Source organism: Carassius gibelio, chromosome A1 (genome assembly GCF_023724105.1).
Source record: "Carassius gibelio isolate Cgi1373 ecotype wild population from Czech Republic chromosome A1, carGib1.2-hapl.c, whole genome shotgun sequence".
Classification (NCBI taxonomy): domain Eukaryota; kingdom Metazoa; phylum Chordata; class Actinopteri; order Cypriniformes; family Cyprinidae; genus Carassius; species Carassius gibelio.
Window position 1 is genome coordinate 4,958,918 of NC_068371.1, and position 14,998 is coordinate 4,973,915.

General features: G+C 34.7%; 1 protein-coding gene across 5 annotated transcripts in view; it reads left to right on the plus strand.

Moving 5' to 3' along the window:
- Positions 1 to 3,051, plus strand: part of LOC127964766 (TBC1 domain family member 1) — a 47,030-nt gene extending 43,979 nt beyond the window's left edge. For all 5 annotated transcript variants that reach the window (XM_052565129.1, XM_052565471.1, XM_052565214.1 and 2 more), the window contains 2 exons: positions 727 to 903; positions 1,430 to 3,051. In XM_052565129.1, coding sequence (XP_052421089.1) covers positions 727 to 903; positions 1,430 to 1,642 — 390 coding nt within the window. In that variant the 3' untranslated portion in view covers positions 1,643 to 3,051. The remainder of the gene's footprint in view (positions 1 to 726; positions 904 to 1,429) is intronic.
- The last annotated feature ends 11,947 nt before the right edge of the window (positions 3,052 to 14,998 follow it).

Below are 14,998 nucleotides of genomic sequence, written 5' to 3' on the forward strand. Positions count from 1 at the left end.
GAAATTCACAACAAGTTCTCTTGAATATTTTAAATAATTCTCAACCGTGTACAATTAATAGATTTAGCAGCAAGAGAAGAAATGAAATAAAGAGTAACAACAAAACAAGTGTATGAAAGCTTGTCTCCACCACTGAATAAAAATAAAAAAGGTAATTGCGACCTTTATTGATTTTATTTTCTGTCTTTATAACACAATTGAAATCAAGAAGTCAGAATTAGAAAATCTCACAAGGGGGGTCAATAAACAAAAATACTTTTGGGAAAAGTACAAAAGTAAAACGTACCAAAAGATATTTTGGTATAAAGAAATGGCTAGAGGAACACATTTTTATATTTTTGGTAAGGGATTGGTTAAAACATATTAGGGTAGACACACAAATGAAAATTCAAGCTCTTTGAAAGTGGTTAATGTGACTTGTGTGAGGAACATGCTGAAATGTACGCTGCTATTCAATGAATATCTTGCCCTGTTGAGTGCATAATGGTTTTATGGTGAATTTTAATTTGTGTACTATCACCTATTATAAAAACTTACAAGACCATGTAAAATTACATTTTAAAAAAATATGTTAGACTTTATTTGTATTTTATATAAAAAGCAGGTTGTGAAGAACACGCACACAAAGGGCAGTCTTACAAATTGAAGTTTGTATGCACAAAGAGACAAGCTTTGACTTGTCCAGTTTTGACATTCTCTTGTATATTTGTACATGTCCCTGTGTAGGTGTCTGAGATGGATATCAGTAAGCAGCTGCAGGCCTATGAGGTGGAATATCATGTGTTTCAGGACGAGCTCTTGGATGGTCCCTCCACTCTCAGCCAATCACAGCGGGTGGCCCAGTTGGAGAAGACCAATGGAAGCCTCCGACAGCAAAACTTAGACCTCCTAGAGGAAGTTCAGGTGGCCCATCCTAACACAAGCAGACTCCTTTTATATGTTTGCCTTTACGTAGATTAAAGGCTTATTCACACTGTATTTGAATTTCTATGTTAATGTAAACAAAAAGATTTCAAAGCGAAATGGTGCATCTTTATAAACACCACCCAGCAAAAATTGCAAAAAACAACAACTTTGTTTTAGTTTTTCATTGCTATGTTTTTTTTCCTGTGTTCTTTGTTTTTTTCACGTATTAATTATTCACCTATTAGATTTAGCATAAGATGTAGTGTAAATAGTTTCCTTGCAAACATAAGATTATACATAAGATTTCAAATTGAAATGGTGCATCCCCTTTTTTTTTGTTTTTTTTTTTTGGTTTGATCTGTGTGCTCGTTTTTTTTTTTTTTTGTTTATGAGTTATTTAAATTCAGTTTGATTTTCTACTATTTAAATTTAGCATCATATACAGTGTGAATTGTTTCCTGGCAGATTTTGTGTCCGAATATTTTATACTTTGAGTGAACAAGTCAATATTGTCTTCCATCAGGTTGCTCACGCTAAGATCAGATGGCTGGAGACTCGTGTGGACGGCCTGGTGAATCGAGAGGTTGAGCTTCAGTCGGAGGTAAAGACTCTCCAACAGGAACGGACAGAGCTGCAGCAGACTGTATCCAGTCTCCGAGATCTCCTCAGCAGTCTGGGTGTGAACAGCCCCTGCCCTGACCAGGAAAATCTCACCAACACAAGCTACAACCAGTAACTGTGCCAGTGAGGAGTGTCTTTCTAAACACTCAACTGACTTCACCTGATCTGCTTTCAAGCTCCTCCTGTAGGCATCACCTCTGTCGTCATCCTACTGGCTCTGTCGTCCTCTAGACAAGCTATCTTAGTGGAGATGGACAGGTAGGTTTTCAGGGCACTGACGTTCCTTCAGTGGAGATTTTCTTGAAGGGCTGAACGGGTGTCTTTTAGAGTCAGATCTTGCCTGAATTGATCAAACAACCTAAAAGATTAAAACAGCTCAAAAGAATAGCTGAGATTGCTAACGCTTTCTGGTTCTTACATCTTTTGTGACTGATGTTTTCTTTCTGGACAGAGACGTTTTAGGTCACCATTTTTAATATACTCTCCCTTTTACACTCCCTGATGTCAATTTGGCATTGACCCCAACAAAGCCTCTTCGGTAGATTTGATTGTCCCCTCAGACATCAGATTAACAGTTCTCCAGTAAGCACTGGACAGCCCGCTATGGATAAATGCACTCTTGTTGTGCACCGTATTGTTTGCACCCGGTTCTTATTTTTGTATGTGAGTGTATATATGTACAGTATGTGGAAATCTACCATTATATTCCAGTGCAATATAAACAAAGAAAAAAGACATCCCTCCAGTACACTGTAAACCTGCACAATCTTCTGTTCTAACAAAAACCAAAGAGTTCAAATCTGAGTGTGTTTCTATAAACCAAGAAATACTTGTTTCATAATTCTTTTCATCTGAGATTGAATGCTACTGATTTACTCCGATCACCAAAAAATCACTTGCTCTCAACAGAAAATCTGCACTTATGCACTTACATTTTCCCGAAATAACATTAGCACTATTCAGACACAATTCATTCACTTTCATTATTACACACAAATGCAAAAGTGCACATATAAGCACAGTATCCACCAGTTGGTGTATTTTGGATAATTTGGATTATGAGGTCTCCTAATGATGGAATTTTTGGCTACTTTGCTGCACTGCTGTTGATATGATACCCAATGAACCAAAGATCTTAATGTTTTTATTTCAAGACTTTTTCTGTCACAAACCGCATGTGTCTGGTGCTTAAATGTGTGTGTCGGCTGAGTACACTGTACACGAGTGTCTGTTTTAAATGCACTTTCAAGAGTTGTCACCTCTGTATTTGACTTCTATATTTTGACTGATGGAAATGCATTGGGAAAGGTGTGTGTGTGAACAATCAAAGAAAACGGATCATCTTGCATCATTTCCATAACGATATGTACTTACCCTTTGACCTTGTGCTTTTCTGGAGAATTCCATTTGTGTTTCTCAGTGTTGTAAAGACAGGGACACTGTTAAAACATTATTATTGATTAAATGTTTTATTTTTTATTGGGAGAACAGTTCTTATTATATGCATTAAAAATGTTTTCAAGAGATGCTAGTTAAGTTGATTTACTTGATAAACAGGGTTAGTTTCACTTTGGTTGTGTGTGTTTGTTTGCTTTTGTGTCGTATCAAAGAGCAGTTTCATGTAATGCTCTGTTGAATCAGACTCACAAGTTTCGTTATACAACATTGCACCTGGTTTTGCCTGGATCTAAATTGGGACACCTGGCCATTACACCGACAGGTACTTTAATTGCATTCTAAATATAATAGACATTAATGTGGATTCGGTCCCTTTTGCAGCTGTAATAGACTCCACCTCTTCTTGGAAGGCTTTCCACAATATTTTGGAGTATTTCTGTGGGAGTTTCATCCAGTAGAGCATTTGTGCTGTCAAGCACTGATGTTGGACAAATCCTGGCTCTCCATCGCCATTCCAATTCATCCCAAAGGTGTTGGATGGGGTTGAAGTCGAGACTCTTTACAGGCCAGTCAAGTTCTTCTGCTCCAAACTCATCCAACTTAATGTCTTTATGGACCTTATTGTCCAAAATGTTTTAGTATTTTGAATTCGATTTCCATCCAACACTAGTTGCTGATGTGAGGCTTGTATGCAGCTGCTCAGTCATGGAAACCCATTCCATAAAAGCTTCTTCTGAACAGATATTAATGCATGGAAACAAACATTTCTTAAACCATGTGCAAATACAGTGTGTTTTTACTTAAGCCCAGGAATCAGTGGAATCTGTGTGATGTGTAATAGATCCCAACATTTAAATCCATTTACTATGATCAAAGTCAGAAGACCGTAGACACACATTACTTAACAGGTGCATGTTTAGATATGTCTTCCAAAAACACGGAAGTGACTTATCTGGACCGTTGATTAATAACACCGCTCTATTATGTGTAATATGAGTTTAACATTATATGTTAAAATATATTTCACAATCATGTATTTGAAGTCTTTCTCTGATTAATTGCTTTAGAGCCTGTTCCTCATCTTCTCGTGAACTGTAAAGAGCCAGTTTACTTGCCAAGTTGCCAGTTAAGCTCAGTTTAACCATTTATCATACATTCAAAACAAAGTCTGCTTGCACGTACGCACACATCCTCCCAATAACGCTTTCTCATCTTGCTCCGTTGTTTTTGTGCAATAACGTCTTCGGTTACTGCCATAACCTTGGTTCCCTGAGAGTGGGAACGAGAAATTACCAGCAGGTAGCTAAAGTCAGCTTGAAAAGTCACTAAATGTCGCTATACGACGTCACACGCTAATTTGCATATTCATGACGACATCATTGCATCATACATAAAGACAGTTGGTCTGAAAATGCCCCGACAGGTGAATTGATTTAGCCCGTAGGGGTTAGTGGCTTGGCGCAAATTGAAATACACGGGACAATCATGCCGAAGAGTTGCTGTGTCGTTTTCTGTACCTCCAATAAACTACCAAATTATGAATTAAAGTTCTACAAACTTCGTAATAAACATACAGAACAGGAAAGGATGACAAAATGGCTACAAGCAATAAGTTGTGAGGATGATCAAGGGAAGTCTTGGAACCCCAAGATCTGTATGTGTACAGTCGGCATTTCATCACAGGCAGGCTACGTTAACATTGTGTTCATTATTAACGCTATCAAAACTGTGTAAGGTTGTTTCAGAAAGTGGCATGCACATATAATTAGCCATATCATTCTACCTTAAGCAAAACTATGTAACCTAGTGTCGAACCTAAACTCGCATGAAAATGCTTCTGCTAAGAGGTGTAGTATAACTTTTGTGATACGCCGTATTCCCACTAGAAAAGGCCAAGGATTTCCGTATACCCACTTAAAAAAGCGTGAGGATACGTAACTACTTTGTTTTGTGTCAGAACTTTCACTCATAAATTTACCCGTCTGTGTTTGCGAAGTGACCGTGATCGAATCGCGGAATCCAGTCAAAAATGGAACTTGCTGAACATCACGGTGCCATCTGATCTGATCATGTCTAAAAGGTGTTTTGCAACCAGATTCATTTAAAATAATGAACTTTTGTCACTTGTCATGTTCTGAGCTGAATTAGTAGGCTATCTGAGATTTGAAGGTTGAATGTGGTATGGGGAAAATTTAAAGGATGTACGGCTGTAAAATATGAAGATAGCCTATTGAACAAAAAAGTTTATTTTTTAGGGGGTAATAATTTCACTTCACCCTCTCCATTTAACACAGAATAGCTTCTGGTTCATTTATGAACATAAAACTGAATTTTGTTTTTGTGTGATTTTTAATTTGTGTTCTAAAAATTGACAACAACATGGTGCACTAAAGATTATTGTGCATTTTAGAGATATGTGAGGTGGTCATGAGTAAAGGCAAAACACACAGTATCAACAATGTTGCCACAACTGCATCTGACATCCCAATTAGTAACTGAATAAGAGTAAATTAATTAATACTGAGTGTGTACTCTGTAAAGTCTTTATAGTACATCTTAGAAAAGGTTCATGAAAGAACCTTAACTATGCTAGGTTCTAATATTAACCTTTTACCACAACAAAAGTTCTTAAAATAACTGCCCAATAACCAGTGGATCATTATAGAACCTTTAAGTTCAACTTTGAACCTTTCTGATAGCTAGAAGTTCAGTTTTGCACTTAAAGGTTCTTTTTTGAACTCTAAAGGTTCAATCTCTTCTAAGAGTGTACTGCCCTCAGGCATGTCATTATTTGCACACTATTTGCATGATTAGCGATATTTGGCCAGTCTACTCTACTGGCAGAAAAGAAATGTGGTAGAAATTTGTCAACCGGTGTAGACTTTGGTTTATTCCGTGTGCCGCTGTCATGAAACCCTGTCATTTGAATGTGTTTTAAGTTCTGCAGTTTAAAAAAAACGGTATTTTCAAATTAGCAATCCTGTAAAATTTGCCTAAAAACCCTAAAAATGGCTTTCCCAAAGTAAATTGCATGCTGTTCTTGAACCATTTGGTGCTTATGCATGGTATTGGTGTCTTTTGAAAGGAGACCAAACACAACAAACCCCAGGATCACTGTAAAAGTCTTAATGGTATTGAGTAATAGAACTTTGAACACGCTGAAAATGTATGAATGTTTTTTTTTTTTTTTTTTTTTTTTTACACTGATGACTATGTCTGGTAACTGTTAGCTGGAAAACACAAATGTGATCTCAACATGAAGCCTTGGTGGTGGTCTGACTAGGACTGATGTTGATTGTATCTTAAAATGGTTTGCATTATTCAAATTACAAATGTAAGCTTTGTTTTTTTTTTTTTTTTTAGTTTAGTTTTTGAGTTATTGTATGTAATGAAGTTATAACCATCACAAACACGCAGTGTATCACAGGAAGTACAGTGGAACGCTAACAGGCTAAATCATTTGAGCAGGGAAAAGAAAAACATGATTATGTAGTTAAACCATAAAAACCACAACTTAACCATGGTTTGCTACACTAACCATAGTTTATAGTAAAACTGTGGTTATACAAATTTTAATCAATCCTACAAAAAAAATTGACTCTGCTTTTACTATAATAAAAGCATAGTTAATTTTTGTGAGGGACCGTCTGAGAGACAGTTTGAGTGTGCGCACATAAAGCTGCTTCTCACACAGCACATTAGTATGGAACTGATATCTTTTGATATCTTACTGGGCTTGAACAGTCAAATACACACACTTACGTGTCAAAATACCAGTTTATGTTAGTAAAAGTGAAAGTAAACAGTTGAGAAAGAAAATGTGTATTAGTATACTTGATCCATGCATTCTGTCTTAAAGTGACAGCATTCTTATAAACTTGGTGCTGATTGTGTCAATGTTAATCAAACAACAAAATCTTGATTTCGGCTGAATCACTTTTGTAACTTTAATAGAAATGAGTGTTCATTTAATTTGCACAGCGAAGACTAGCCTACTCATTGTTTTAGTCCATATCATACAATTTTAGCAGCGCTTCTGATTTCCATTTAAAATTTCTATGATATTTTGATATGAAAAAAGACAACACTTTTACCAGTTTAAATTAATTTACTGTAGTTAAATGTTCAATGTAAGGTTTTTAATTAATATACCGTAATAATTCCATTAGAATCAGTAATTTAACCTGTAAAAGTTTATTTTAGTAGCACAGAGAGCAAAAATACGTTCATATAGGATGGTTATGACAGGAAACAATCTGCCTTGCCTAAGTTCTATGTGCACAGAGGAAATGTAGCCTGGGACAGCATCGGAACACACACACACACACATAGCTTTGCTCTTAGAGACACACCCAACCCTCCCTGGTCAGCATATCCTGAGAAGGACCCGTAGTAAAAAAAAAAAAAAAAAAAACCAAAACACTGCATGTCTGATCAGGACATTGAGGCCACATCCAAAATGTGGCAAGTGACCCATCCCTCTCTAATTTCCTTCTTTTTGTCTGTCTTTCTCTGTTTTTTCTATACTCCTGTGTGTGATGTAATACAACTTTCATTGGTTCCAACCCCAAATGTTCATGCTCATCTGCAACAATGACACAAATGTTTCCTGGCAAAAGATGTATGAAAGGCCTAATGATCTACAAATGTTAAAATTTTACCATTATATATACATATTGTTCCAAATGCCTCATAAAACTTTTTCCTCATTATATAGGTTGTTCATTCTTAGTGCTTCCTTAAATCAGATTTATGTGTAGAGCTTAAAAAGACACAACACTAAAAATGCAAGTAAATGAAGTACAACGAGCACAGGCAAATGTCTTCTTTTTGATAGTAGGAGTTGTATGGAATGCATTTAGAACTAGTTAGTGCACATCGCCTCAGTTTGTCGTCCTATGTTATCAGACACCACCTCTAGTTTATGCAAAAATCTCAGGGTGTGGTGTCACAATAGACACTGTTCATCTAGTTGTATTTGATTCCTTTCAATTAGACAGAAAGTAGCTTTGCATTTTGGTTTTGATCAAGATAAGCATTTCTAAATCATAAAAGCAGTTCAAAGTCACAGTTCTTAAGTCATAAACTTTGCATAAATTCGAATAGTTATTTAGAATTATAACTTCAAAACGGAAGATACCATTTTTTTTAGAATAACTTCAACAAACAAATAAAAACAATCAAATCGTAGGCTCAGCTGGGTGAATGAATGAAACTGAATATTAAACGTTTTAAAGATTCTATATTTCTTATACATATATACACTGCTACTATCAAATACTATTTGATTGCAAAGCATCTCTTTATGAATTACAGATTGACACCTTTAATAACAACTGTTTGTGGAAGCGTTTGTTTCACGCATTCCATTATGTAAGTTTAAATAAGTGTTTTGGAACTGTCTTTTATGATTTATGATTTTCAGAGTGATGTCTGGTTTAATAATAATAAATGCCTCGATTAGTAATGGCACATTTCCAGTTTTGTTGCTTTCTCTGTTGGACCAGCTAAACTGAATGTCTCTAATGTGACTCAGAACTAATTAGAATCTGAAACCATCTCTGTGGAAGTCACCCTGAAAAAAAGTCTATTTCTTCAGCTCTCGGAGGAAATGGGCACGTTTTCTAAGTCTCTGTTTGAGCTGGAATGTAGAATTTCTTGTCACAACCAAAAACCTAAAACTAGAACAGGTCATATATTGCATTTGGCAGTGATTTAGTTTTAAAGATTTAGTAAATAAATTATATTGTTTGTTGATGAGACATCATGTCGGTCTTATGTAACACCTATTGTAATCACTAAATAAAGAACTGAATAAGCCTCTGAGCGCATAACACAGATAAGATATATGCACAAGGAAACAAACAACCGTTGTCTTGGATAGATGCCATTGAGTTTATGTAACTGCTATTTGTGAGATTTCTGGACAACACCCTGCATTTTTCCTGTAATATGCAAATTAGGCACATGGGTGGAGCTGCAGCTGGAAATGATGCAATCTGTGAAGACACCTACCAAAACAACTGTAAAATCTAAAACCATTATATACTGTATATACAATTTAAAAGGTTGGTTCACCCATAAATGAAGATTAGCTTGTGTTTTACTCACCCTCAAAGCATCCTAAGTGTATATGACTCTGCCTTCAGATGAATCCTTTCAGAGTTATAAAAAAAATTGTCCTTGCGCTGCACTTCTAAGCTGTATCATTTTAGTGAGTGGGTGTTTCTGTTCAACAGTCCAAAACACTTTAAATAAAGTATTGCGCATCCGTAGTAAAACGTGCCACACATGACTCCGGTGGTGAATAAAGGCCTCATATAATGAATCAATGCTTTTTGTCAGAAAAATATCCATATTTCAAATGTAATAAACACTTTTCTATCACTTGTGCTGAAAGTGTTCCGGCAGATGATAGAATAAGATTTATGCGTCGCGCTCGCGATTTAATGAATCTAACAAATTTGTTTAAGGTGCCAAAGTTTCCTTACTTTAACAAAGAAAAACCAGTCTCCTCTTGGCTTATACTGCAATCATCCAAAAAAAAATATTTTTTGATTTTTTGCTTCTAGTTCATGACCAGCGTTTTGTTTTGTTTTCTTTACACATTCATCACTAATCACGCCGCTAATGGCTTCCGCGTATGAAATTTCCGCGTTAAATTTTACAGTTGTTTTGGTAGGTGAATTCACAGATTGCGTAATTTCCAGCTGCAGCCACACCCATGTGCCTAATTTGCATATTACAGGAAAAATGCTGGGTGTTGTCCAGAAATTTCAAAATTAGCAGTTACATAAACTTAGTAAAACACAGGGTAATTTTCATTTTTGGGTGAACTAACCCTGTAACACAACTTTTCTAAATATTGTAAAATGTAATTTATTCCTTTGATGGCAGAGCTGAATTTTCAGCATCTTTACTGCAGTTCTCATGTCACATGATCCTTCAGAAATATTTCTGATATGGTGATTTGCTGCTCATCAGACATTTTTCATTATTATCAGTGTTGAAAACTGCTCCGCTGCTTAATGTTTTTTTGTGAAAACTGTATTTTTCAGTATTCTTTGATGAATATAAAGTTCATTATGCAGTGTTCCGGTGGATCAGGAAGGTTGTGGGTTTGATTCCACGGGAACACATGTTAGGTAAAAAATGTTAGCCTGAATGCACTGTAAGTCGCTTAAGCGTCTGCTAAACGCATATATAAAAAAATAAAGTTCTTATAAATCTTTATTACTTTTGATCAGTTTTAAAGCACTTTTGCTGATAAAAGTATGTTTCTTTTAAAATAATAATAATAAATTAACTTACTGGCCCCAAGCTTTGGAATGATAGTATGTATTTGTTTGCATCATATTTAATTTTGGGTGAGCTTTATACCTTTATTAAATAAAAGAACACATTTGGAAGCCATATTCTTTGCAACACGTTTAATTTTCTTTCATTGCTAAACTTTAAGATTGTGGAAAAATAAAAGATAACTTTTTTCATTTCCAATCAGTGTAAGGTCTCTCTGATTGATTGGACTCACTAACTATGTTTAGTTCACATTATTCCCACAGTAACCTTCATGCCTTGAGTGAAATTAACACATCCCGATATAAGTTGAATAGCAGGTACGAATAAAAATTAGGATTAATGTTGGCATATTTCTAGTAACACTATAGAAATCAGTTTTATGCCATGTAAGTGGTTTAAAGTTGGAATCTCTTTATTTACAGACTCTGACCAATCCAAAGTGACTTACAGATTTTTACTACAGGAGCGTCTATGGTCACTTTGGGTAACTGCTTAGATCTTTAACCACTGTCACCATTTCTGTCTGCCTCCCTCACACACTTTCCTATTGTTATTGCTGTGTTATTGTGATTGGCCTTAGCAACCAGATGATACTTTTTGCTGTGTGCTTCATTAAATGTTTGTGCTATAGCCTGCGGACAGTGATGAATTTGAACTTAATGTGTACACACAGTGTAGATACAGTTCACAGTGATGCGTGTGTGTCTGTTTGTGCAATATCTGTGTACTAAGAGATTGGTTTCCAATCACACCTCAGGAATTTACTTTGCCCATCAGGGACTGGAGTGTGTTCAAACAAAGGGTTTTAAAATAAAGAACATGACAGTGGAGAATCTCAGGGATGGTGTTATCTGTACATGAAAGAATGAATATATTTTTTTGCAGTAATTTGATGGTAATGTTTGTTTGTTTGTTTGCTTAATTGTTTATTTTCCCAATGGTTGATTTTTAAACTATAACCCCTCAAAACAGCAAACTCAAAAGCAGTATATTAGTTTAACCCTGCCATGGTAATTTGGAAATTCATACACTTACATATTTAAAAAAAAAAATGAATCATTAAATTTTCGAACAAGTGCATAAAAAACCTTTTACTACAGTAAACCTGTTATATTACATGGAATTTTGAGCAGTCTGGTTTTATTTAATGATAAACTGCATTACAGTATATGCCATTCATTGTATGAAATCTTAATTCTGTCACAAAATATCAGATGCAAAACTAAAGGTAATAGTGACTCTTTGTCCAAATTCTGACTTATTTCCTCACAATTCTTGCAATTCCCGGAAATCTGAATTTTTATTTCACATGCTAGAAAAAAAAAGTCAGAATTGCGAGATATAAACTCAGAATTATTTTATGTTCTATATATGCTCCAAATTACTTGTGGCACAATTAATGTTAAAGAGTTTGGATAATGTTGAATAAAATGTTTTGGAGAAGATGATGTCAAGTAGTATATTGTTTTTATGCACATACACAAGACATATGAATGACTTGTTAGATATATTATGAACGGACTACAAGGCTATCTGTGTGTGTGTGTGTGTGTGTGTGTGTACACCTTGTGTAGCTTACTCTTCATACTAATACTCCATTCTCTTCATTTTTTTGAAAATATGTATTATATACAAGTTTTGATGTTGATATAATTTTTTTTAAATAATTTATCTGACTTGGTTTTCAAATTAAATATTTTTATGTATGTATTTTAAAAGTTGAAAAATGTCGTTTTTTTATGTGTCATCAGCACATGATGTGATATTTAAAATATAATTAATCTTTTATATATATATATATATATATATATATATATATATGTATATGTGTGTGCACGTTTTTTTTTTTTTTTTTTTTTTTTTGTGGTTGTTTCACGGAATGACTCATCCTTTTTCTTCTCTTTACGATGAGTAACAAATCTATTTCCATGAGTTTGTCAGGCAAAAAATATGTTACCCAGGAGAGGTAATAGACATGAGATAGATCCAGCCCCCCGCTTCTCTTCCCAGGAGGTTCTTATTCTTCAGAAATGGTTTTGGGTGCGGTCCTGGCTTTATCGTAGGTGTTTTCAATAACCTTTTAAAGGGTAAGCATTGCTCGAGGGATGGGTTTTGGTCAGGTCTTGGCCACGTGTAGCAATAGACATGAAATAAGAGCTGTGTTTGTGAAGGATTTGAAACTAATAAATATCAGCTGTCATGCAGTGCTTTCCCTGTCTTGACTGCCTGTTTAACCTCTTGTGTACATGCCTGAATGTGACAGAGCGAACATGTTAACCTCTATTTTGCCCTCTGAAGTTGGATCTATCCTAAAGAGAACCTTAAAGTTGAGAAGTTCAGCAGAACAGAAATAGAATACTTGTAGAACATGTTCAACCAAGAGGAAAGTTTGCAAAGCACCTATAATGTTTGCTTAACCCATTTTTTTTTTACTATTAACCGCAATAGAAAAACAATATAATGAATAAACAAATACCCATTTACACAAAACTATGGAAGCCGGTTTCACCACGGGTGGAAAATAAATTGCTTTCTCACAATTCTGAATTTTTTCTTAAAATTCTGAGGGGGAAACATTGAACTGTGAGGTATGAAGTCAGAATGACAATATAACTTACAATTCTGAGAGAAAAAAAACACATTTCAAGATATGAACTCAGAATTCTGAATTCTTGCAGTTCAGATTTTTTTTTATCTCACAGTTTAGCAATAGCTAGTTTATATCTCACAATTACAACTTTTTTCTCAGAATATAAACCATTTAAGTTCACATTTGTGAGTTAAAATCTCAAGTTTGTATCTCACTATTCAGAATTTTTTCCTCAGAATTGCAAGAAAATCAGAATTGTGAGACAAAAAAGAAAAAAAAAATAGTCCTGCAAGTTACTATATAACAGCGTTTGTCACACCCAACCAGACTTAATTCCCTTACTCTGAACTGAATCAGTTGAGGACAATTGAAAGCATTATGTATCTAATTCAATTTTTATGACACATTGTTATTGATCCCCATAAATTCCACACCTGACAAACTAAAAGTGCAGAGGTGAGATGAAGTTACTTGGCAGGCTTATAAACAAACTCTAGACAATGTCGTTCTCTCCTGAGGGCATCACTTTGCCACCCAGCTCAATTCATCATTCTAATAAACCATGTGTTTCTGTGGAACTATTAAGTCACTGTAGATGGGTGGATGCCTTTTATACAAATGACATTCCCTGAAGTAAAAAAAAAAATCAGACCACCAAATTAGAAGTGCTATTTATCAGTCCGTCCATTTACCTAGTCTGTCCTTGATTCATATTCTATTAATTATTTTATTCATAACCATATATACTTTTTCAACTTTCTTGCTCTGTGAAAGTGATAGTATATGCCACCACAATTGTAGAATGTGTATATCATCATATCAGAGTCATATCAGAATCACCATATTTAAACAATACTTTGAACCGATGAAGAAAATGTTTTCCTCATTATTTTGTAATATGGTGTTTTGTTTGTGATTCATCTTTTATATATGCTCCAAAATACGTGTGGTCATCATAAATGACATAAGAATTGAGTACACATTCGTTGGCTGTGTATTATGAACTTTACATTATTCATATTGATTGTTAGTGTTTTGTTTGGAATCTGTTAATTGTGTTAATTAACTATTTATCCTATGTCTATTTCATTAAAAATAATAATATTTAAAAACCTTGTAATATTTAATCAAACTGTATTTAAAAATGTGCATTTGAGTAAGTAAATATCAATATAGTAGGCATAAGTTAATATAGTGCTGTTAAAATTCAGACCGTCATGCTTCGTATGTATTTCAGTGTTGAAAATCTTCTCATTCTCATTTTCTTCTTTTCATCTAATCTTTTAATCTCTTCTTTCATATTTTCCAACCTCATCACTGCCTTGGGGTTTTTGTATTCATTTCAATAGAAAATTCCGCTGTGTGCCTGTTTAGCAGTAAAAATAAAGTACTGTAGGTGTTTGGTTTCATATGTGTGCTACACATGCTTGTTACTTTTCAAGAATTAGCGATTATTGAATGTTTTTGGGATCTTTCTAAGAATGTGTGTTTGTTATTGGTTCTTGACACACTGTGTTTTATTGTTTGCAAAGCTCTGAATGAATGAGATAAGATAAGTGCAAATGTTTCATCCTCCATGACATCCTGAGATAATTCTCATTGGCTGAGAGAATGAGTCTATGATGACATCATGACTCTCATGAGATCATGCTTTATCTAACATTCTAAAAATATTTTAACATTCTATTTTGGGCTCATAAAAGGTGTAAAGTTTGCTGTTTCTTTTAGTATCTAGAATTTATCAATAGTAGTTAGTTTTTATTTGACAGCGTCAACCAAATGAAAGCACGTTTCCGGATATTTGGCATCTTTTTCATTACCGATTTTTGCCCAACTTGATTTACCTGAAAATATTTTGGCAAAGGCTCTTTCTATTGTTCATTTACAAGCAAAATGACACCATCTGCTATTGTTTCACTGATCAATCACTGAAAAACAGGCTGTCTAAAAATCCTGCCTATACATGTATATACACCCACCCACACACACACACACATACACACAACATTATAGTCATAAAATGATAGGTATAACAGTTAGATAATTTGTCACCCTCTGCAATCCACGCACACATGCAAAGTGGGTTTCTACAATATGTATACATGCATAAAAACAAACTTGAGAGCGTGGAGTTTCATCATTTCCACTTCCACGCCCCTAACTGCCAAAAGATAATAAATTCAC